Consider the following 23,792-nt stretch of genomic DNA (forward strand, 5'->3'; position numbering starts at 1 on the left):
CAAACACCCAATAATTATAATTCCTACCTCTAGCTGCGATTCCAGGGTTCACTTAAACAAATGCGAATGCGATTCGAAATAATTAAGTTCACGCCGTTCATGCTCATTATTGTTTTCAGTCATCCCGACTTGCTAGCAACATCAACAGTTAAAGCATCCCATTTTTTTTTTTTAAATCAATTTTAACCCACAAAGCGTTGCACAGATTACAATTTACAAGGGCAAAATCAAATACGATTGGCGCAATTGGCTAGCTACTGGCGGTTATTGGTCCGGCATGGATTCAGAAAAAGTACGGTTAGCTACCAGCAATTCTACACGCTTCCGTAAATCGAGAGGGCAAACAGATAAATAGAATTTTCAAAATAGTCAGCCTCAGATTAATGCAATTTCAGGCATGGCAATGTTAAATAGCACTCTAGGTTGTAATCAACCAAATCGATTTTGATACGACACGGCACTAAATACAAGGGTACTACGACTCCCTCCCAGACGGTACAACGGTCTCTAGATTCGCCATTTCGAATCAGTCGTAAATACTCAAGCCCCAAATTATCACAAAATTACAACGGCCCATTCAACGCCTCGACATTCCCGTTGCCCTCAGATCAACACTTCGAACAATAAATTAAGAGAAACTTATTCTTTGGCTGCGGTACGCAGGCCATTATCCATCGATGACTGCTGGAAGTTCTCCTTCCGATCGGCGTGAATCGGCGTTAGCGTCGCAAAAACTGCTCTTCTTCGACACGTCGTCCAAAAGTCCACCCGTACGAAACTTTTAGCTAATTCCGTGCTAGAATTAGCTACGAAGTTAGGTGATTTAAGCTAGAAATTTTCATGTCAAAATTTTTAAATTTCATATTGGGAAATTTAGGGTAGTGTCAGCTTTGTTTTTCATACCTAAAATTAGCTTAAAATCTTAGATTTAAGGTAGCTTGAAACTTATAAGCTTGAATATCTTAGATTATTGGTAGCTTGAAATTTATAAGCTTGGAATCTGAGATTAAATGTAGCTTGAAATTTATTAGCTTTAAAGGAACTGAAATCTTTGTATTGAAATTAAACCATCATTGGTTTAATCAAATTCTTTTCCATGTTACAAGTAGGCCTTGGAGGGACATCGATTAAAATACACCACACATAAATTTTTACATTTAAAATGAACACAATAAGAATACGAGCAATATCTAAGTTCAATGTTGGCCACTTCCGCGTTAATTCAATTTAACATCAATAAAAAATGACAATTTTCAGCAACGGCAATTCGTCGGAGGTGTCGTCGACGAGCAAATGGACAGACTGCCCGACATTTAAACTTTACAGTCAACCTGTATTACAAATGAGGAAAATGTAGGAGATGGAGGAGGGGAGTTTTCTCGTCAACACACTGAACTCTTGCTCGAGAGTTTTCACGGCAACATGGACTCGAAACTCAATCAATTACGACACGATTCTATGTTTTTGAAATGACGTTAACTAAAACGTAACGAATATACGTACAATCCGGTACAATTAACTTTGAATTAGAAGAGAGAAACGGCAGGGAAAAAAATGACATCTTAAGAAGCTGAAAGGATGATAGAGAGAGGATGGGAGGGTCATCGGAAAAGAGTAAATAAAGTTGTGTCGAGGTGACCATGCTGCGCGATGGAGGAGATTATTCAAAGAAGTTGAAAATGAAACATAAAAAAAGTAGAAAATTGAAAAAGAAAAGAATGAATGACTGAAAGGACAGGAAATCTGTTGAAGTCGAAAGTGGGGCTGCACATAAACGTCGTCTTGCACGTCAGCATTAACTGGCTCCGTCAATGGTTCGTCCTTAAACGGAAAATACAAATTAAATAAATAAATAATTCTTACAATCATGTTGCTTTTATTACCAGCACACGCTTCGGGTTTTCTTTTGTTGTGGAACTTGGGGGGGGTGTCAACTATGTTGACGTCCAAAGAAGTATTCTTCGTTCAAAGAAGAATTCTTCGCTGATGACTTTTCGTTTCTTTTTGGTGTGACAAATGAATTTTCCTTGTGGTGACTTGAATTTCTCTATAAAATAAAAATCAATTATGAATGTGAGGTTACGTTTTTTACCATAAAACAAAAAAAAACCTTAGATTTGGTGTTGCCCAATGATTTGACAGACGGATTGCTACGTTTTCTCTTCGTTGGAGGCGGAGGAATCAAATCTTCGTCAGACTCTGATTCTGAAGAAAAAATTCCTTGCTGATCATCATCATGATGAAGGCTGCTGTCAGCAGATGTATCGGACTTTTCTTCATTTCCCCCAGTGATCAACTGGCAATCTAACCCCTCCATGTCTTCTTCTGGGATGTCCATAGTCTTCCTAATAGCTGTGTAGCAGGTTAGAGTACGACATTGTAAATAATGAAAAACATTGGTACTACCTGTTGATGACTTTTCAACTGGCAAGTTACGTGGTGGAGAGGTAGATTTATGGCCAGTGCCATGTTTCTGAGTTGCAGATGACTTCGGGGCTGATTTTTTGGCTACTGGCTTTTGAACACTGATAGGAGGCACCATGGCATCTCGTACTGCCACCACCACATCCATGTCCTCTGCACAACAAAAACTTTAAGAAAAAAAAACACGTGTAGTAATATGAAGTTTTACTACCTGAGTACGAGATAACTGTACATGATCTCATGTCATGTTGAACTTGGGATCTAGATTTGTTAGTCAACTCAACGGGTAGGTTCCAACCAGGATTGCTGGGAAACTTAGGCCAACTAAATACATAAGAATTTAGAACAATAACAATAACTAATAAAACGTGTGTGCTTACTTGATCCCAAAAACTTTTTTTGTTCCAACAAAACCTTTTAATTGCTCGAGCTGATCATCGAAACTATGGTCATGGAAATCTTTCGGCACTGCTATGGCCTCCAATGTACCAATGCCCAATTCTCCACTTTTAGTAAAAGTCACAAGTATGTAGATCAGTGGGTCTGCCATTACAAATATGTACGTACTGATATTAAATGTAAAAGAAAAGTCAGTGAAGAAACAGACAGCCAGACATCTTTACTTAGACTTACGCCACAGACTCAGTCTGTGCTAACATTCGAGCGCGAAAATTCAGTGCATAGCTGCCAAATTTCAATCGATTAAAAAATTAAGGCGTAGCTTCCAAATTTCGATCGATGATTTTTTCTTTGATTTGAGTTTATATAATTTTGAAACATTAGCATATTGATGATTTTCATTAATCTGTATTAATCATTTTCAAGATAATTCTACAATTCAAACAATTCTTTTTCGCGCACACAAAAACTTTTTTGACGTCCATTAATAAATGGTCATATTTTTCGACACACTTGGCGACACTTTCTGCTGCGGTTGATTCCGTGGCGATTTGAATTATTTTCAAATTGTAAGCTAGACATAGCATACTAAGGTATGCTGATGATTCATAGTCTTTATCCTGAATTTAAAAGTTCTAATATTAGGAAATTTCAGAAAATAAGAGATAATATAGGTCTAATATACTAACCTCAAAAGTATTTGAATTGTTTTCATTCGTCAAGTTGTATTCTTCATCACTATCACAGGATTCACAGCCTTCTGCAACAGAGTTTTGGCAACAGAATAAATAAATTAAGGGGGGAAAATTCGAGCTGATTTTTAGGTTAATAATTTCAAGCCAGCAGAAAACGCCCTAGCTTAAAAAATAAAAGCTTATAATCTGCTAAAAAAAGTGGAGCAAAACTCTAGATTAAAAATTCCATACTGGAATTAGCTTATAGTTAGGAAATAAATTTAGGGGAAAAAATTCAAGCTGGTTTTAAGGTTTATTTTTTTAAGCAAGATAGGAAAACGCCCTAGCTTGGAAAATAAAAGCTTATAATCTGCTAATAAAAGTGGAGCAAAACTCTAGATTCAAAATTCCATACTGGAATTAGCTTATAGTTAGGAAATAAATTTAGGGGTAAAAATTCAAGCTGTTTTTAAGGTTTATTTTTTCAAGCAAGATAGGAAAACGCCCTAGCTTGGAAAAAAAAAGCTGATATCTGCTAACAAAAAGGTGAATTATGTTAACATGAAAAATTTCGAGGTGATTGCAGCATGATAGCTGCTTTGATTTTTTAGCCTAGCACCGCCCGAGCTGTTATTAGCAAACAGTTCAAAATCTAAGCTAAAAGTTTCGTACGGGCAATCACAAAACAAGTCGTTCTTCAGCACAAGCACCTGATCGAGCCACACGTGAAAGCATCCGCCTACCCTGCATCTCCGCCAAATGTCACGGGCGGTTCAGTGCGGGCTTCACGTTGCTGTGGCCGACCAGTGGTGTAGTTTAACGGAGCTGGCTCCGTGATTGCACGAGCCCAGCCTCCACCAAAGCACATGCACTGCCGTCACTCCCAACACACGAAAACGGACGACAGTGCCCAACACCAATTAACAGAGACCCACACACCAGACAGGTCCCAACTCGACTCAACCTTACGTCTACTAGGGGGTCGTCTTAAATGTAGGGGAACCCAAGGTGACCTTATGTCATCATCATCATCTAAGTACAGTCGTCCCCTTATCGTCGTTTCCCAGAATCGTCTCGTTGATCGACGATTGTGTTAAACTGTACGCGACAATATGAAAATAGAAATATGAATTTTAATGAAGCACATGAACGATTTATTGAATTTCGAAAAGAGATCAGAGGCGAATATATTATACCATATAAATCTTACATCACAACCTCATATTCAGCTGACGAGTCGTTCTCCGAGAGAGATGCCCTTGGCTTCAGGCGCATAGTTAGCTTAATCGGAGGCTGGATTGAAGGTTTTCGGGAGCAAGGACTTAAACTGCTTTCGACCAATTCATCAACATCTTCAATCGCATAACATAATACGGTTTGCATTACGGCTTTATCGGCAACCTCTGCAGCCTCGGCATTTTCGTGAATATCGACGATTGCTGTGAAAGGTGGGAGGTCGGTGTCAAGTTTGATTGGCGGAGTGGTTCACTTTTCAGTCGTATTTAACTTTAATTGGTCGTATAAATAGTTTGGAATGCCTTGACAAAATTTTAATGATGTTAAAATTGACCGCCAAAACAAGCCTGTCTATACCCAACAACCTGGCACAATTGTTACGTACTTTTTTAAAGAAGCAAAAACGACAAATGTTTTTATTTATAACAAAAATTTTTGTTCAGCTTACGACGAAGCCTCTCTATATACATCAAGTAGTAAAAAATAGAAACAGCGAGTATTCATTCAGTTATTATTGATATCGCAGAATGCCAGAATCCAATCCACGTTCAATTATCGCCACAATCCCTTACATATTCTAGTAACTATTATAGACAAGGCCACATTCGAATTGGTGTACATTAACAGCGGCAATTATAGATAACAAAACTGTAGATATGATACATCATTGGTAAATGAAAAATGAACAGGGCGGATTAACGTTGAAATGATTGTGCAATCGAAACATTTACAAACAATAAAGAATTAACAGTTACGTAGGTTAATAGTGGTGTGAACAATAATTTTGTTTCTCATTTTTTAATTGGTGATAATATATGTAGGTACATATATACAGAAGGGGAAAAAACATGGAAAATGTTTCCTAGTTCGAAATATCTCAAGTTGGGCGACAATAATAATATTAGATAATAGACATCATCAAATCAATACCGCAGTTTTCACCGGTCTTTTATTGGCTGCATGTAAGGTCAAATGAGAAGGCGCTTTATTGCGGGTGAGCACGCTGCACAGATGAGAACTGTGCAAATTGAAATGATATGGCTTATTATAAATCATGATTCATTTCGGAAGGCATCGTTGTAACACCAAAAGTTGAGTGAATGGTGTTGGTAGGCGAAGGTATACTTGCACACACGCTTTCGTTGGCCAAGCAACTCTCGTCCGTCACATCACTCAGATCGTCATCGACTTGACTGTTGCTGCTGTGTGAGCGCGGTAACAGCTCGTTTGCATCCGTAAATATCTGTCGAGATCCGTAGCGAATATTGCGAGGCACTTCGTAGCCACCGTTGCACCCGTGGCTGCTGTGATAAATCACCGGATCTCTGAGCAGTTCCAAATAGCGACCGTGTGCACTGGCCATCGATTGAGTTGAACCTTCCGTTGTAGAATTGGACCGGACGATTGATATGGGAGGGCCAATGTGTCGATCCCTCGGATTTCGGACCGACGAGCACCGTTCCAAACGATGCAGCACATTATTGACACCAATAGTTTGCCTTGCGTTAGGGCTCACTAGACCATGAAGCACTGCCGCTATATCGTTGGTGTAGATTGCTGGTCCTTGTTCCAAGGAATGCTGGTCAAGGTAAGAACACGACTCGCTCGATCCCACGGAATCGCGATTTGTTTCCCATGGATCCGTTTCTGAAATTGGGAAAAAAAAAGTTGCGGTGAAGATGCGATTTTTTGCGAGTTAATCAACTTAGGTGATGCATACTACGCTAACAACGCAAGATAAATAATGTTTAGATGCAGTGGTGTACATCACTGAGCGATTGTGGAAAAATAAAATACTACGCAAGTTGAGCGTGCTCGATGGGGGAAGCTTAATTTTAGCATATATATAGCAACGAATTAAAAATTAAATGAAAAAAACCCTACAGTGCGATTAAAATAAATAGGCAGCTATTCTGCAGCTTGGGAATCGCTACGTAATAATGACACTTTCCACAATCCAAGTTTGAATCTACCTGAATTGAGTTTTTCGTTTTTGGATATAGACTTATTGGTAAATCCACCTAAAAAATGAAGAAAGAACCAATCGGTTTTTTTTTTGTTGGCTCAATGATATTGATAGACACAACACATTGTTCTCGTTGTAACTTTGCTGTGGCCTTTTAGGTAGAAAATTAGGTAAAAAAGAAAACCAGTCTTACGGTAAAGTCGATCGCCTCCGACGTAATGACCGTTGTGCACGGCAGTGAAAGGTGAATGTTGTAGTTTGTCCTGAAGATTTAATAATTCCGCAAGGCACTTAGTGAATGTCGGACGGGTGGAGGGTTCATAGGACCAGCAGCTCATCATTAGTTCAAACCTAAATAGCCGAAAGTTAGCTCATCTATCAAATAACATCAGGAAGTCAGTGTAAGTATTACAGAGAATCGGGGCAGTTGGGTGGTCGATCGAGCCGACCACCAGTTCGCACGAAGTGTAAAACTTGAAGGTTAGTTCGAGCAGGATAGGGTTGCTGGCCAAGTGTTAGGATTTCCCATAGCAGCACACCAAACGACCAAACATCTGTTTGGCTTGTAAATACCCCGTCTACTAACGATTCAGGAGCCATCCACCTATTAGGAAATGAGATCTTATTGAGCATTTTGTTTCGACGTTTCAAAACATTTCAAGTCTTCCTCATACTATTTGAATGGATTAACATATTTGAAGTTCAACGTTTCAATTACCTGACTGGCAAGAGTCCTTCGCCTTCCTTCCGATAATAATCGTTGCGGTAAATATCGCGAGCCAGGCCAAAGTCGCCAATTTTAACAACTCGAAAGCGAGGGTCGCGACTAGAGACCAGGCAATTTCTAGCGGCAAGATCTCGGTGGACAAAATGCAGTTCTTCCAGGTAACAGCATCCCTTGGCTACGTCGACACACATGGAAACCAAGTCCAGCAATCCCAACTGGCAACAGGTGGCGCTGTTGACCGGCGGTTCACGAAGAGACGGTCGATTATTTCGCAGGAAAGAGAGAAGGTCGCCGCCTTCCATTAGCTCCAGCAAGATGAAATTGGGATCAGCATCCAAACAAACGCCCAGGAGTCTTAAAATGTGTTTGTGTTTAAATTGGCTCATTAGTATGGCTTCTTTAAGGAATTCGCCTTTCTCTTGATCAGTAGCTCCTTTGCGTAGAGTCTATAGAACAACGATCAAAGAAAAACAATTAGTATGACATCCAAGGAATAACAATTGCAATGTTCCGAATCATTGTACATCAATAGCAACGTTATTTCGTTAAGTTGAAGAGAAAGAATCACTAGGTTTTCAGGGAGCGGAAGGTTTTAAATCTCAAATATTCAAAGGAAAATACAACTAAACACGAGATATATGAATTAGAAAAGGGTTTACTGCCAGCACCATACCATAAAAGAGAGTTAAATTTAGACTCGACAATCTGGAAAGATAAACGATACCTTGACAGCCACTTTCGTGTGGTACTGATTCGAACCCGGTAAGTTGCATGTAGTGCCTTCGAAAACTTCACCAAAGGCGCCTCTTCCAAGAAATTTGGTGATAAGTAGGTCTTCAAAGCGAATGTGAGGCAGCAAAGCCAACTCTTGATCTACATCGCCATCGCCGACACCATAAATAGCATTATTCTGCTGAATAAAGCTTTCCCTCCGCGGAAGCTCCCGCAGTGTGGCCAAGTCAGTCATTTCTGACCCTGTGGTGGTATGAGAGATGGTTCCACTAGATTTCTTGCCTTGAAATTGGGTTCGTTTACAAACTGCGATGAGGCAAAAAAAAAATAAACGGTTAAAAAATTATTGAATATGAGATTGCTTGTTGGATGAAAACCAATCGAAATAAGCATAAAGAAAAACCAACGGCTGCTGTGCACATACCATAGAAGAGAAAGATGAACATGACCGAGCAGAAAGCTATCAGAGCTGAGACTAAAACAATCATGGTAATGCTGGAGTTGCTTGAAGTCATTTGAAAAGTTGGACTAGATTCACTGACTTCACTCGCACCCATGTCGTTGAATGCCTGTACCCGGAACTGATACCTAATACCTGATTTAAGGTTAGGTACTACGTAGAAGTGATCTGCCAATAAAATTCAAAAAATCTGTTAATTATACGCATCATCCAATATCAGCACAGCAACGTAGACGCCATTTTCATACCTGACCCGTTGTAGATGGGTTTCCAAGCAGACTGAGAATTGGCATGTGTCGCTGACCTTCCTGATTCTGTTTCATTTTTGCTCCTAACTGAGAAATCGGCATCCTCAACATTCCTCATTTCCAGAAGATATCGCAGAATGGGATAGCCGTTGGTCGCCGTGGGTCCCCACCACAACTCAACTAGGTTGTCGACGATTTTCTGCGCTCTGGGTGTGAGCGGTTGATCCGGGACATTTCCCTTGGTAGTCAGAGATAAGCCGTCTTCGTCGGTCGGCCTGCATGGTGATGGGTATTCATACAATTGGCATTATTTATATGTCGCCGGGGAAAACGTTATTTTACATCGGGGATCATTTGAATAGAACTATATCTTACCAAAAGAAATATGTTTTCACGGGGTAATATTCAAGTTTCAAGCGAAAGGAATAACTAGTCCTGGGTGACAAACCGAAGGCGTCAAAATTGTACAGATTGTCGGCTGTTGTATCAATTGGCTGTTGAAGTTCTTTCCAATCTCCTTGTTTCGAAATTGACCACAGAAGGGTGTGCCTAATAATTTTGTAACAAATAGAAAAAATGTAAAAAAAAAAAAATAAATAAATTATTTTTTCTTGTGTCTATTGTTTTCGTACCTGGTGATATTTAGAGTGCTTGGCGATTTCCATTCCAGAGATATTGACGAAGATGTAATATTTTTTATCGAAAGGGGTTCGGGATTCTCGAACGTTTTGGCTGTTGCGAAATCACTTTTATTTGATTGACCGTTGGTAGAATAAGCATTGACCTAAAATAATAAAATAAGATTATGTAACTAGACCAAAATTAATACAACGGTACGGAGCATATTGCGGCGTCAAAAATGCATCCGATTAAAGTGTAAACTGAATTGGAATTGTCCATACTGTGAATGCGTAAACGCTGTCGGCAGTAAGCGAAGTAATATCCGTGGAATATCGAAGCTGCCCCGTCTGATCCTTGAAACCTTCTTCAGATACCTTCGTTTGTCCTTCGATGGGAGGCCCAAATTTGTTTTCTGACAACCAATGAATTGAATACGTCACATTGATGCCATTTAAGGAAAGCGGCTGAAGCCACTGTACTCGAACGGATTTGGGGCTGATCGGCATAGCGGTGACTTCTCTGGGCTTAGAAGGAGCTAAAATGGGTTAAAAAAAGGATTAAAATAATGAGTAACGAAACTAAAATTTTTATTTGCATTAGAAAGGGAATGGATTGGGAGTTTGGGACAATACCTCCGGCTTGGGTTGAGAATATAACTGCGCTTTCCATCACAATATTTGGCAAAGAATTTTTGACTGGCCAGTAGTGGTTAGTGATGCTAACGTGCACAACATATTTGGTGTTCGAGAGGAGTTTCCGCAAAACTACAACGCCATTGCTACTAGTCTACAAGGATCCATTTAAATAAAATAGTTAATAAAATAATAACACATCATTCGACTGACCAAACCATTTTGTTGTTACCTCATTTAGGCACTTATTTAGATGATGTCGACATCCGTCTGTCTGATTTGACACGTACGGGCCATAGTAGAGATGATAAAGCGGCGGAGGCATAGTCATTCCGTTGCATTTTGCGGGCCTGTGAGGAACTGGCATCGACAACGTGAGGCCGTTGTGGGTGCTGTTTACCAATTTGACACTGTACGGCAAAGAGCTGGGAGCCAGACACTCGATATCTTTAAATTTTAAAGACAAAATAATGTTAGAAAAGCTCTTGATGAATTCGTCTCGGCCGCAGTAATAGAACGACAACTAGATAGAAAACTATTTTCTTGCTACTTACTAGGAAGCGGCTGGAAATTGGTTCCAAAGGTCAAGACCTTGTAGACATTGACCAGCTCGACCAGCACTTCACTACGACTGGTGAAAGCACTAGCCGATCCGGACTGCGTCGTGCGCTCAATGATGGATAAGGAGCGGCGCATCTTATGTATTCGACGTTCCTTAACATCGATCCTGATTATTCAAAATATAAATTGAATGTTACATCAACTCGGTCGAGTTATAAATTGAAAAAGATTTGACGTACCAGTAAAAATGTGTGCGATCTACGGCCAAGGAGGAAATCGGCCAGCGTCCTTTAAGCAGTAGCGCAGATTAAATTAGAATTCAACTGTGAACTCGTAACTAAAACAACAACAGGAAAACTATACAAAATGCATACCAGTTCGTTTGACTTCCGATGAGCTGAGCTCGGGTGCCGAGTGACAACCCTTCAAATCCGAAGACCAGATATCGTCGTTGTGGGCCGTCCACAAGAGACGGGGGCTATTCGTGTCAGACCAGTCGACAGTCGAAATCGTTTGCAAAGCCAATGGAGGAGTGTAAACGCTGTTGTTGTTAGCGCCAGCAGAGCCGCAGTACTGGGGGTTGTTTAAGAAGAGACGATTTTGACCACCGCGAATGTCCGTTGTCATTAATGTTCCTGTTCCGTTGTGGTTGTCCGACACCCAAATCAACCGACTAATAAATTCAGAACAAAAAGAAGAAAACAGTTTATCACTGTCATCGATCATTATGAGATTTAAGTGTCTAACCTGGTGAACGGGTCGACTTCAACTAATCTAACCATACGGGGATCACGCAGCACAAGACGAGGAATGGTATCTTCGTCGGCCTTTTTGTTCAAATCCAGTTGATAAATAGATGAAACGCCCATTTCTCTTTGTGACCAGTAGGCATGGCGGCTGATCCAGTCAATGGTTAAGCTCTGGCCAGTCCCATTAAGGTGATGAATCTGCAATAATTAAGTATATACGGTAACGGCCGGTTTTAAACTCGGTTTTAAACCATTTCATTTATTTTTTAAAAAGAAAAAATAATGTTTCAAAAAGATGTAAAAGTTAATAAATGAAGTTAACCTTCTTGATGTCATTGCTGCTCAGATCGTGGGAATAGAGATCGCCTTGGGTGTCGATCCAGTAAATTTTACGATCGTGGTTGATGAACGCCACTGCCACTGCGGGTGATGGCACCGAGATGGTTCTTTTAGCTGCAGATTTGCAATAATAACAGGTTGCGGTTTTAATCATATTTAGATATTATGCTAGCTTTTCATTTTCATAATTCTTAGAGAATTAAATAGAAATAGAAATAGAGCAGTAACTGGCTGTTAGATTTCCATTCTTTTTTTGCTTTTTTGAATAACGTACCGAGAGATTGGTTCAAAGAGGCGTGGTTGTCCAAATCTGCCAACCACAACAAGTTCGAGGTGAATATCACCAAATGGGGAATTGGAGTCTCAACTGAGGTCGATACTTTTAGTGGTCGAGTTTCTGGTCCATAGCCGATTTCAGTGAAGGCTTTAACCTTGTTTCAAAAATTGACACCGGTTAGTTTAAATTCATTGAAGAATGTTTTTTAGTTTTGCTTTTTTTTTAAGTGGACCAACCGTAAAAGTGTAATTATCATCCATCACCAAATTGGGCGCAATAAATTCAGTGGCGCCAGCGGAGACGTCGAAGTCTTGGCAGTCATCGCTAGGCGTTCCATCGTGACAGAAATGTATCCTGTATCCAGTGAGTTCGCCGTTCGACTTGGCCGGAGGAGACCACCGAAAATGAATCACCACCTCCTATTTGAGACGATCAGTTAAATTGGTAACCAAAAAATACTTCAAACAAAGATGTAAAAAGTGGATTTACAGTTAGCACGCTACTCCCGTTGCGAATGAAAGAGACGAAAGCCCGGGGTTTCATAGGAATTTCCGGCGTGGAAGGTGGTGATCTCAAAATGACGTCGGAAATGTTTGCCGATCCCCAGACTGTGAATGCTCTGATTGAAATAGATATTTCAGAATAAGGGGACACCTTCCAGTGCAACGGCACTGTGTAACGAGCATTGACAGTCACCTATTGATATGGAAGAGGGAATATTAATTGTTTCGGTTTTGATAATAATTTTTGATCTAGCTACTTACCGCAGTGCAGTTGTCATCCTTGTAGCTGACGCGAATGTCGTAAGAGACATTGCCATAATTGACATTTGTGATTGGTGACCAAGTTATGACCAGACCTCCATCGAGCATTGGTTTCAGCAGAATAGACGATGCATCCACGGAATCGGGAATGACAGTTGGTCTAGCCGAAGATTCTGAAAAAATTAAGGAATTATGATTTTTCTTTAAATATTGAATTGCAACAGAATCCAAGAAATGTGTTTATTACGCGAGAGAGGAAGATGCGCTGGAAGAAACCACGAGACGCGTAGCTGCTTGGGACTGTTTAGTTGATAGGTGTTGGTGCCATTCAGATCGCTGATGATGATCTTGTCTTGCAAATCTTGAAGCCAAATTAACCGATCTGACATGTACTGCAATGGACCTTGAAATTCATTATAATTTTCAGTTAGTGACACGGATAAAAATATTTAGAAACAAATAAAAAATGAAATAAGATTATTGATTCAATAAGGGGAATAGAAAAGATTTCACGAGCTCGCACCTCTAGCCGATGATGCGATTTGGTTAATCCATGGCGCGCTGTTTGAGGAACCAATGTTATTTCTGTATAGAAGTGAGTCCCCGTTGAGTTTCTTCACCAGCCAGTAAACTTGGTCTTTATCGTAATCTATGGTCATTCCTAAAGCTGTTTTTTTTAAATACCATAAAATGCGTATGTTAGAATATGATGAATGATATAATTCGATTACGTCATATTTGCATATATGTTACACAGCAGCGAAGCCATATAGGGTGTGACTATTGAAATATCACCTTGATTGCCTGAATGAAGTCCCGAAGACCAGTAGATGTGGCGCTCATCGGCGTTAAGGAAACTACCTTCAACCGAGTGGCCGGTACACCAGACCAGTTTCCCTTTGGTGGAGTGCACAGCTAAAGAAGTAGCCCGGCCGATGATTGGCAACCATTCCGGTTCACTGCCGTCGGCTAAACAGCGTCCAATCTATTCCATTTCGAAAAGAAATCAAATCAAATGAAATCGAAGATCGCGAATTTATTGTTCGTCGACAATCTCACCGTTTGTCTGTTAGTAGAAGACCAGTAGAGTTTACGGGAAAGCCAATCGGTGGCAACACTGGAAGCCTCTAGTCCCTCCATGATGGTAATGTTGCGTGAAGGTAAGTCGATGTGGTAGACCCTATTGGTGTTGGTCACGACGTAAATGGAGTCGTTCATCCAGGCCATATTGATGACCTCTACCGATTCTTTGATTCCATGGCGATTTTTGTGTTCTCGATTGGGAAAAAGCGAAAAATTGAGACCCGAAAATTCACGGACGTCCTCTCCGACTGAGGTGGATTGGTAAATAGCACCGTCGCTGGTGGCCCAGTATATTGGCCTCAGCTCTTCGCCGCTAGCCAGCGTCTTGCCAAAGAAATAGGAGCTGATGGACACGACGTGACCGGAATCGGACGAGATGGGACGAAGCGGAGCGTAGCGCATTCGATCGTAATCCGTGGCCGGCTGGACCACAATCGAATAAGTCGTGATGGGGCGCAAGACATTCAATTTGATTTCGGTGGTGTTGATGTCATTTTCGGCCACTGAAATGTCCCGTTGGACGTCGCCGATTTGGATGTGGTAAGACCAGTTCTGCCAGGCGCCTCTGCCCCTGTGGGAGACGGTGGACGGAGGGTCCCACCTGACGTAGACGGAATCGGAGCCGAAAAGAGCTTCGAGATTGCGAATGGGCGTCAGTGGAATGGGAGTCGGTTGGCTTCGAATGTCGCAGAGGACGAGAGCTGTGTGGCTGCTTTCGGCTTTCGGGGCAAACCGGTGCACATGGATGTCCCTCTTGGGGTCGACTTCTTCGAAAAACGAATGCCCGAGATTAATCCAATAGAAAACGTCGTCCAGATATGCCATATAACTGACATCTTCCGCGTCACGCAACGAATGCCGAACAGTTTTCGGCCAGCTCCTATACAAGTATACAGCGAGAAAATCAAATATTAGTTAATGCCAATAAATAGTGTGTAACGTAGTAGATCTGATCATAATTTAAGGGGCGGCATATACACATACCCGCTGTAAGGAATGGCTTGAATGGTTCGGTTGGTTGGCACGTCGTTCATCATGACAAAAACACGGGAATTGATGGGATCGGCTTTGAAAGCTGAAATGGCGACGTTTTTAACGATTTGTCGAATTGGGCCGTCCAGTTCAGTTTTACCCTCGGCTGCCGATAAGGGCTGATCAGTCAGATAAGCCAAATCGACTATGAATAGACCACCAGTTGCGTCTGTCTCGTTGACTGCCCATACGAGGAAACTGCGCGAAACGAAATCACACCATTTTGTTAACGAACGGTCGTTTTGACGGTCTTCACATTATTCAATAAATTATACTGTAGTAATAAACCGAGTCCAAACCTCTAAAGTGTCAATTTAAAATGTACAACAAAGAGGGAAAGAAAAGAAAGCAGCAGTGAAAATTTTTATTTTTCTAATTTTCTAAATTTACCAGAAAAATTGAGAAATAACAAAATTTAATCAATAAAACTATGAACGGGAATTCAGGAGCGTTCGCCGCACTAGAGATTAAATTTTAAGGGAGGGGAAAATACCATCTAGGCTAAAAATCGAATAGAAAATATACGATGTAAAATTAAATAAGCAATATTTAAATTTCCCAAAGGTTTGTCAGCGAGGCGGTGAAGTTATCCATTTCAATTTGGGCAGAAAGCTTTGATCTCTCGCAGAGATGGTAATATTAAAGAAATGATAAGTAATTAAAGGAAACAAATAGATCACTTACCCGTTGAACGGATCAACTTCAAAGTGGGACGGTTTATGGGCGATATCAGTCACAACATATGTCGATTCGCGACCATCCAATTTGCAGCGGGAGATTTGCCAGCTGGTGCCTTCGGCGTTCTCGATCAGCAAGTAGAGACGATCAAAGAGCCAATCGACGCTGAGTCCCACGACGTGGACGATTTCTTTGCCAACGTGCCAGCGGTTTCGAACGTCCGATTTCGACTTGAGACTCAACTCGTAGACGTATCCATCGTCGTCGGCCATGAACAAAGAACCTTGACGGGCGTGAACGGCCAGACCTGTTGACAACAGGTCAATTGATTTAATTGATCCAGCAGCGACAGGTGTTGCGCTTGTTTTGTTTTGTTTGTTTGTTTTATTTTTACCTGTAATGGAGTTGGTCGGACTTTCGTGAATCGGCGATTTTGTATAATCGATTAGCCCCGGTTCGTGGCGGTAGATGAACTTGTTGTCAACGACGATCAGGAAATATGGCTTCAAATCATTACCAACTATAAAATCAGAGAAAAACATTCAACAAAAATTAAAAGAATGCGAAACGATACTCCCAGTGCGTGTTCAATATAATTCGACATCAATGAAATCAGAACTTACGTTTTTCCAACGGATACGTAGTTACCGGACGGCTTGCGAAAGGGCCAATGCCTCCGGCGACAGAATTACACGCAGCCACCGATACAACGTAAGTAGTGTTGGGTTTGAGATGAACGAAGGTGTAAGAGCGACTGTTTGCGACAACATCCTGTGACGTTGCAAACAAATAGATATTGTTAACTTTTAGACGCCAACAGCAGCATCATGTAAATGGATCGAGCTATTTTGATACGGACACAAGAACCTCGACAAGAGGATTGTTTCAATTCTTATTGTTTCTTTCAGTTGGGAATCAAGTGAGCTCGGTACCAATTGACAGGAAAGATACAGAGAAAGATGTAATTGTATTATTGCCAGCTATCGAATTTGACGACGAAGAAGAATCGAAGATATCAACCCATCGAACGATATGGATGGTGCTGCTGGTAAACATTTGCCTATGATGCGAAAGAAGAGTCGCCGTTGCGGGGAGATGATGAGCTCCATCGGTTCATGCCCACTTGAACATTAGATGGTCGAAGTTTGTTTACCAACATCAACACGTTCAAACACAGATCACTACATTCCTCTCTATTGCCGCATCCTTTTCTTATTTGGCTCTTTTCCCATTTTCTTGTTCTTTTTTCCAATGGTGTTGCTAGGCGTTTCGATGCAGCGAGTGAGAGGACGCGAGCGAGTTTAGTGCGCCGTTGATTTACGGCAGAACGCGGGGCGAGAGAGAAACAAGACGAAGAAAAAAACCCGAAATCATGTTCACAATCAGTGAGATCAAAGATCATTCAGGTCAGAGCCTGGAGACGGCCAAGGAGCGTATATGCAACCCGAGAGCGTCTTATCGAATCCCTGATCTTCTTCAGCAACCATCGGAGAGATCGTTTGAAAAGATGCACACCATAACAATTTGGCGTCGCCTTGTCCCGCTCTCTCTCGCTCCCTGTCGCTGCTGCATGCATATGCGCTAGAGAGAGAGCCATATTACTGCTGTCAGCCAGCAGCTTAGACTTTTGACGGAGAAAGCCAATAATAATAATAAGACAATTGCGTGTCATTTCCACCGTGAGATCAAGAGAGTTAGCCGCCGACCTTCCAGTTCGCAAACCCTGACAAATGCCGCAGTTGTTTTTTTTTTTTTTTTAGCACAAACCGAAAGCCGTTCCAGTTGCACTCGCGAGAGAAAAGTCAATCGGTAAATGAGTCCGTCCTTACCTGGGAGCCTTGATAGCTGTCGGCCGCATTTTGCGATGAGGCTTCTTGGATGTTGAGAGAATAGGACACGAGCGGTCCGTTGGGATAGTGCGGCGGGTCCCAGCTGATGGAAATGCGGTTGGCGTCCAGGACGACGGCCTGGAGATTGACGGGCGGCGAGCTGGGCAAACCGGAGGGCAACGTCAGGACGGGAGCTGATTCCTCGGACGTCAGCGGCTCCCGATCGGAGGCCAAGACGATCACTAGGCGAAACTGAATCAAAAAGGCGTGAACCAATGCCAGGGACGAAAATAATAAAGTTAGACGTCGGACGACTCGACTGCTGCTGCTGGACCATGGAGCCATGTCATTTAAAAGAATTGAGACTTTGAAGAGGCCAGCGGCAGCACATGCCCGGTGTCATACTGAGCGCTGAGGATGACATTGAACAAAAGCGCCAAAGGCCGTCATCCCGTCACCGTACACTATGCTGACAAGTAGCTGCTGGAATATGGCCGCGACTGCGTAGTGATTGAGACGACTGGCTGTGGCTTACCCGATAGTTGGTGTAGGGTCGAAGTTCGTTCACCGTCACCAGCGATTGGCCGGACCGTCCCGTGGCGTTAGGGACGGCCTCCCAAGTGCTGCACATTTCGGGCTGAGAGTGGCACCATTTGATGGAAACGTTGATCGCGTGGCTCATGTGCAGCCAGCCCAGGCCCGTCGAATTCCATTTCCACTCCAGCGTCACCGAAGTGTTGCTAATCGACCCGGCAATTGGAATCGGCGCCGCGATCCTCCCCATCCGAGCTGTCAAGACAAAATTGTTGTTCTGTTAGTCAACGGGTTTATTAGTCAACGTGTTAGTCAACGTGCAACTTCAACCCACTGTGGTGGAAATTGGCGTTGAATTCACAACCAATCTTTTCGCTGCTTCATTTACATATGGACTATTACTCTATTAGATATTTCCTTAAAAATATGATTGGTTAAAAAAGACAGAGTATTGCTTCTGTTAAAACATAAATAAACACATATCCAGTTTCAGTCTTGAGAAAAACAATATTAATGACGGCTGGTATCGGAAGAAATTTAAAAAATAGTCAAATAGAAAGTAAAATTCAAAAATGGTGCGCAGTGGAATTTTTAAAATATTTAATTCGGTTAATTCATTAGAAACGTTTTCATTGTCTGGTGTTTGTAGGAAAAAAAATGTTATCGATTTTTATACCTTTGATTTCGTCGACGTAAGAAGAGATGGCCAAGTTGCATCCCCGCAAACAATAGAGGGTCTGTCCTCGGGTGTGCCCATCGGTAGAATTCTATTTGTTGTAGAAGTCGAAATAATCAACATAACGCATAAGGCGGAATCGACTAATTGTTATCGGCGTCTTAGCGAAAATCTTATTAGCACTTCAAAAAATATACTAGTCTATCTCTTCTGGTTTCTTGTTTTCACGTGTCAGGTAATCCCCCCTCCCTCTCCCCCTCCATCTGACGTATACGGCTTCTTCATAAAAGTTACCGATAAGGCAGAAACAAATCTTGTACAATAATGCGTGAAGCCGTCGTCATTCTCACAGCGGTGAATCCTTAGCGATGCTCCAATATTATGGTATTATGTTCCTATATATATACGCTACGGCTATATCGTAGACCGAGAAAAAATTGAAATTCAAACCGCTGCATTTCGGAGGAGGAAACCATCTGCTGATGGTCACTTGATTATTATCATTCGAAAAGAAGATGTTTTTTTTGGGGGTTATAGATGAGAGATGTGCTTGCCATCATCTCATTGTGAATCGAATAAATAAAAAATCAGTTTAAGAAACTTACGCAGGCGGCATAGCAACTGGAATTCAAGGCTCTGTCCCACTGGCGGCAACCGCCAATGCACTGCAAATGTCAACGAACGGACGAATTGATTCATTTTCTTTTTTAATTTATCACGATTTCTTGACGACAGTTCACTTACGTGTTCCTTTCTACACGATGCATCACACCACAAGTCGTTAGGTGAATTTTCCGGACTGTTCTATATAAAAGAATAATAAAACCACAGTTAAAATTTCAAAAAAAAAGATCGAAGTTTTGATTTTTCTTTTTAATAATGCGATTAATGCTTTGAAAGCCACCTGGTCATAATAATACTTTGTCCAACATGCAACCAAAAGCCTTCTTTTTAAGATGAAGCCCACAAGGTATGCACATAATACTGCGCGCTAAATCGCAAAAACTTTATTGCGCGTACACTTTATTTTGACTGTAGTATTTCCTTTCAGCGTAAGCAGCCGAAAGCTGCGCCGACTAGGGCGACGTGCAATTACAATTCCCTCGTCTCGACATACTGCACGAAAATGATCTTTTTATTGATAACATCCTTGGGAATATTGATGGAGAAGAATCCACCACACCCAAGTACATGTATAACTCGCAAAGTGTTTGAGTTATTATATAGTCAGTCGGTTGGTAATTCTCCATTTCCAAGCGCAATAGACGCTCATAATCTTAACTGCTAAATCATTCCAGAAAATCTATACACTATCGCCAGCAACGGAATATCTTTTACCAAGTCTTTTACATAGAATTATATACGCTATCAGTACGCAGCTGCTGCACCTGAAAAATAAAACGACGTGTATACTATTTAGAGTAAAACGTAGTATACATGTGAACTGTTGCTATTGATGCGCCACTTTAAAAAATAAAAAAAGAGCAGCAGCCGAATAGCCAATGGCCGCAATGTCGACCAAGACGATAAGGTTGATTAGACTCGGAGGAGAATAGCCTGAGCTATATGGGAGGGTGGAACATGGTTGATGAGTCTGGGGGGGGGGGGGGGGTTGTTCGTATAAGAGGAGGAGAGCGGGTTCACGAAAAGGTCACGATCGGATTTTGTTACATGACGAGTGTGTCAGTCATTGCGCACTTGATGCTGACGAGTCGTGTGTACGTCGGGCGGCCAGCAGAGGAATTGATGATGAATAGCAGCCTTGAAAGCAGATGCCGGCAATCTCAAATGACTGTTAGATGACCAGTCCTCCATCCCCCCCCCCCTCTCTCTCTCTCCTTCTTCGTTCGACAACACTAAACAAGTCGATTGCTGTGTCCAAAACTGAGCCATCTAATTTTCTTTTTTTACGGGACTGATTTTAGAACAAACATGTAGTGAGGTGCTTTGAACTTTACCAGTGCATATAGCTACAATAATAACACAGCGTACGTGTCGGTTATTTAATATTCATCAACTCAAATCGATGCAAAAGATGACGCCGATTCTTCGCGTAAGTTGACACATATTTCTTTCAATTTTAAAAAATAGATCACGCAAAACTAAAAGTGTAGTATTTAATCCATAATATTTGACAAGACGGTAGACGGTCGTCATTTTGTTTCATCTTTGTCTCATTTCTAAGTTTTCTTTTCCTATGTATATAAATTTCTATCAGAGCAGAGCAGACTAGATACGTGTATGTACTTGATGGGCGAGGTCAGAATAGTTTGGATGGGGGGGGGGGGGAGGGGAGGGGGAGAGCGCGATGTTTAAGCGCGAGAAAAGGAAAGAACAACTTGTAGCCATTTGTACAGTGCCGTTGAAAGATTCCAAGAGTGTGCCGGTTTTGTGACCTCTTGTCGGGTGCTCGGACACCGAGAGAAGAAAAACCGAAAATGCTGATGGAACCTCTATAGCGAGGGTGGGGGTGGGATATATCAGAAGCAAGGGGAGAAGATTGAGCTTGAACAGACATCATCAGGGTAGGACTAGAGCTCAAGAGACACACGTCGTATAGGCCGCGGCTGCCATCTTATATGTATATGTGTAGCAAGTTTCTGGCGATGGCCAGCACAGCGCTGCATCACACATAGTTGTTGTATGTTTTTCCTTTCCTGAGTGGTAGGCTGTGCGGTGCAAGGGACAGTTTAGAGTTCTGCCTTTGAGTAATAAACAAAAGAAAACAATTTTGGTGTGTGTCTTCTTCTTCTTCTTCTTCTACTCTTCTTCTTGTGGCCGTATAGAGCGGGAGAAACATTAGAAGAAGAGGCGCATTGGAAATAATATACAAGTCTGTTAGTTCTCTCCAACTTGCAGTCTTGCAGATGCCAGCACTTTTCATCTCTCGCGGGCTCATGCAAAGTTGGTGTTTCCTTCAAGTAAACGCTCCTATTATAATATATACATACTACAGTACATACTACAGTCATCGAAATCAACAGAAAACAGCGACATTTGTCAAGTAGCTTCGAGTAGCTTTCAACTCTACAGCATGGAACTATGCCGGGAGGTTCCTAAAGATGTCGCCTCTCTTATAAGTCATAAGCTTTGTCTCATCCTCTCATCCACCATGGACCAATTGATCTTCCGTATAACAACGGGAGAAAGAAGAAAGAAAGGGGGGGAATCGGTGACTTAGAGCGGATGAACTTGTTGCGCTGAATGTACACTTCCGCTTCTCGAACTTTCACTTGCTACTTTTTATCTCTTCTCTGTCTCTCTCTGGAAATATCCCTAGACTTTGCATGACACACATTTATGCGCATTCAAATAATTTGCATAGCAAATATCATCCATGTTTAATCTGTCAAAAATTATATTTGAACTAGCGTCCGCTAAGGTCTTTCTCACTATCGGAATGCAAATGCGCGTATTTCACTATGGTAAAGTGGTAAAAGTTGAAATAAAAGAAAAATAAGAGAGAGGGGGGGGGAAGAAATAACACAAAGACCAAAAAAAAAAATAATTTAACATCCGGTCGTCATCTTTTAGTCGATGGTCGACTCTTTTTTTTTTCCTTCTCATGTGTACCTGAATGAGCCCTTCATTTTTTTGCTGGCTGTGGGTGGCAGGAAGACACGAGAAGGGAGATTGCCAGAGGGAGCCAAACGAGGTACATAGGGAGCGCACAAATGAAGAGGAAGGGACGCGAACGAAGTTTCAAACTTTACCTGCACTCTCTCGCTCTCTCTGGCGAACCGGAAACGCAATGGGTGAAGTGAAAGGTATAGAAAATAAACGAATGGAAAGTAAACAACGAAAATGACAAATAAAAGTCATTTTGAAAAAGACAAGCAAAACAAAAGGCAAAGGACACCAACACAATAAGGGAACAACGAAATACGGAATAACGCCAAGCCAAATCATTTATCTAAGTTGCACAATTAAACGTACCTCTGAGGAGCACTGCAAGATGCAGTAGTTTTCCACATGACAGAAATCCACGCACGTCTCGGTGGTTGACAGTTGCCCGATCGTAATGGTGAGTGATAAAACCAGATAAACAACTACGTGATTGAGGGACATGATTGCTGAGTAAAGGATTCCACTTGATTATGAAGAAGAAAAAAAAAAGAAGTCGCTGAAGAACGGCTAGGAATTAGTTTTGATATCCGATTACATAACCTAAATCCAAACTGACGAGTCCACTTCGTTTCAGTCGCAGTTTAGATAGGAGTTGATTTGGCATCAGCTGTGTCCACAAAATCTTGGATTTTTTTAGTTCGAAGATCACTTCACTTCACAATAAGAATCGAAATGACGCCTAAAGGTTTGTTTTAAAAATTCACTTGCCAAAGGTTGCGAAACCAGGTCCGCGAATCCATGACTTGGCCAGAACCAGGACTATTTTGCGATAACTAACAAAAGCACACACATAAAATTGCAAAAACAAAAGCCGAAATTCTAGTTATTCGCAGCACTGGATGTAATCGCCAAAGCTTGCGAGGCTTGATGCACACTCAATAATAGTATACGGCTTCTCTGCTGCGTGTTGTAACGTAGTGTTCAGCGCCAAACTCGGTGTAGCTCTGTTATGATATGTCAGCCGACGGCAATGGTATATACTCGATTCACTATACACAACACGCCGGACGTGGCTTGGAAGCCCAATTCTCCAACCCAACTAGGAGGGGAGGGAAAGGGGACGTAATGACTGGCTGCTTAAACTGAGCTGGACCTTGCGAGAGGAACTCGTCAGCCAGCTTGAGCTTGTAAGCTCCTCCTCCCAATCCTCGGGTGCGATGCGCTTTATTAACAGTTTAGAAACTGATTCACAAGTTGCTGTGGTCGCTACACTCTATATACACACACAGGTTCTCTTATCATACACAAACCAACATTTCATCTTTGTCACTATTTCATGATTTTTTAAATGGTGAATAATTTCCCAGGTTGGCCTATTTGATCATTTTATTTAAAAATTGTTATTTTAGTTAATACGTGAGGTATTTCCCTCTTTTTACTAATTCAACCTGAAAAATGGTAAATTCTATAGAAGGTTTCAAAGGAAGATTGAGTAGAAATATAAGAAAATTAAATTACAAAAATGACAAAAAACTAGCCGAATCTACGGCAGTAAAAGGTCGAATCTTATTTCGTTCCCACGGT

The 23,792-nt window shown here is 41.6% G+C and overlaps 2 protein-coding genes across 2 annotated transcripts; both read right to left on the minus strand.

Moving 5' to 3' along the window:
• Positions 1-1,032: 1,032 nt before the first annotated feature.
• On the minus strand, positions 1,033-3,073 carry LOC124191473. Its single transcript, XM_046584712.1, has 6 exons — positions 2,805-3,073; positions 2,636-2,748; positions 2,407-2,577; positions 2,111-2,352; positions 1,884-2,047; positions 1,033-1,821 (listed from the first exon to the last, which is right to left on the minus strand). The coding sequence occupies exons 1-5, from the start codon at positions 2,972-2,974 to the stop codon at positions 1,931-1,933; spliced, it is 813 nt and encodes a 270-aa protein (XP_046440668.1). The 5' UTR covers positions 2,975-3,073; the 3' UTR covers positions 1,033-1,821; positions 1,884-1,930.
• A 2,154-nt stretch (positions 3,074-5,227) lies between these two features.
• LOC124191242 (proto-oncogene tyrosine-protein kinase ROS-like) lies at positions 5,228-23,221 on the minus strand. Its single transcript, XM_046584338.1, has 35 exons — positions 22,578-23,221; positions 19,386-19,445; positions 19,247-19,306; positions 18,642-18,732; positions 17,967-18,220; positions 17,432-17,683; positions 16,226-16,373; positions 15,997-16,122; positions 15,609-15,909; positions 14,877-15,122; positions 13,869-14,772; positions 13,605-13,794; positions 13,333-13,476; positions 13,057-13,212; positions 12,810-12,982; positions 12,535-12,741; positions 12,282-12,464; positions 12,043-12,199; positions 11,752-11,882; positions 11,428-11,627; positions 11,055-11,353; positions 10,920-10,968; positions 10,674-10,846; positions 10,352-10,566; positions 10,120-10,273; positions 9,769-10,022; positions 9,499-9,650; positions 9,242-9,415; positions 8,867-9,141; positions 8,583-8,786; positions 8,151-8,464; positions 7,418-7,872; positions 7,112-7,303; positions 6,893-7,050; positions 5,228-6,380 (listed from the first exon to the last, which is right to left on the minus strand). The coding sequence occupies exons 1-35, from the start codon at positions 22,707-22,709 to the stop codon at positions 5,779-5,781; spliced, it is 7,785 nt and encodes a 2,594-aa protein (XP_046440294.1). The 5' UTR covers positions 22,710-23,221; the 3' UTR covers positions 5,228-5,778.
• Positions 23,222-23,792: the final 571 nt, after the last annotated feature.

Source organism: Daphnia pulex, chromosome 3, assembly GCF_021134715.1.
Source record: "Daphnia pulex isolate KAP4 chromosome 3, ASM2113471v1".
NCBI classification, from domain to species: Eukaryota; Metazoa; Arthropoda; class Branchiopoda; order Diplostraca; family Daphniidae; genus Daphnia; species Daphnia pulex.

Bases quoted from the DNA above. Each gene is read 5' to 3' on its own strand.
- LOC124191242 (XM_046584338.1), bottom strand. From the start codon at position 22,709: ATGTCCCTCAATCACGTAGTTGTTTATCTGGTTTTATCACTCACCATT. The intron at 13,213-13,332 runs GTGCGAGCTCGT...ATGAATTTCAAG, and splicing joins AATCGCATCATCGGCTAGAG to GTCCATTGCAGTACATGTCA. The intron at 12,983-13,056 runs GTAATAAACACA...TAATTTTTTCAG, and splicing joins AGCGCATCTTCCTCTCTCGC to AATCTTCGGCTAGACCAACT.
- LOC124191473 (XM_046584712.1), bottom strand. From the start codon at position 2,974: ATGGCAGACCCACTGATCTACATACTTGTGACTTTTACTAAAAGTGGA. The intron at 2,749-2,804 runs GTAAGCACACAC...TTATGTATTTAG, and splicing joins AAAAAAGTTTTTGGGATCAA to TTGGCCTAAGTTTCCCAGCA. The intron at 2,048-2,110 runs GTTTTTTTTTGT...TTTATTTTATAG, and splicing joins TGGGCAACACCAAATCTAAG to AGAAATTCAAGTCACCACAA.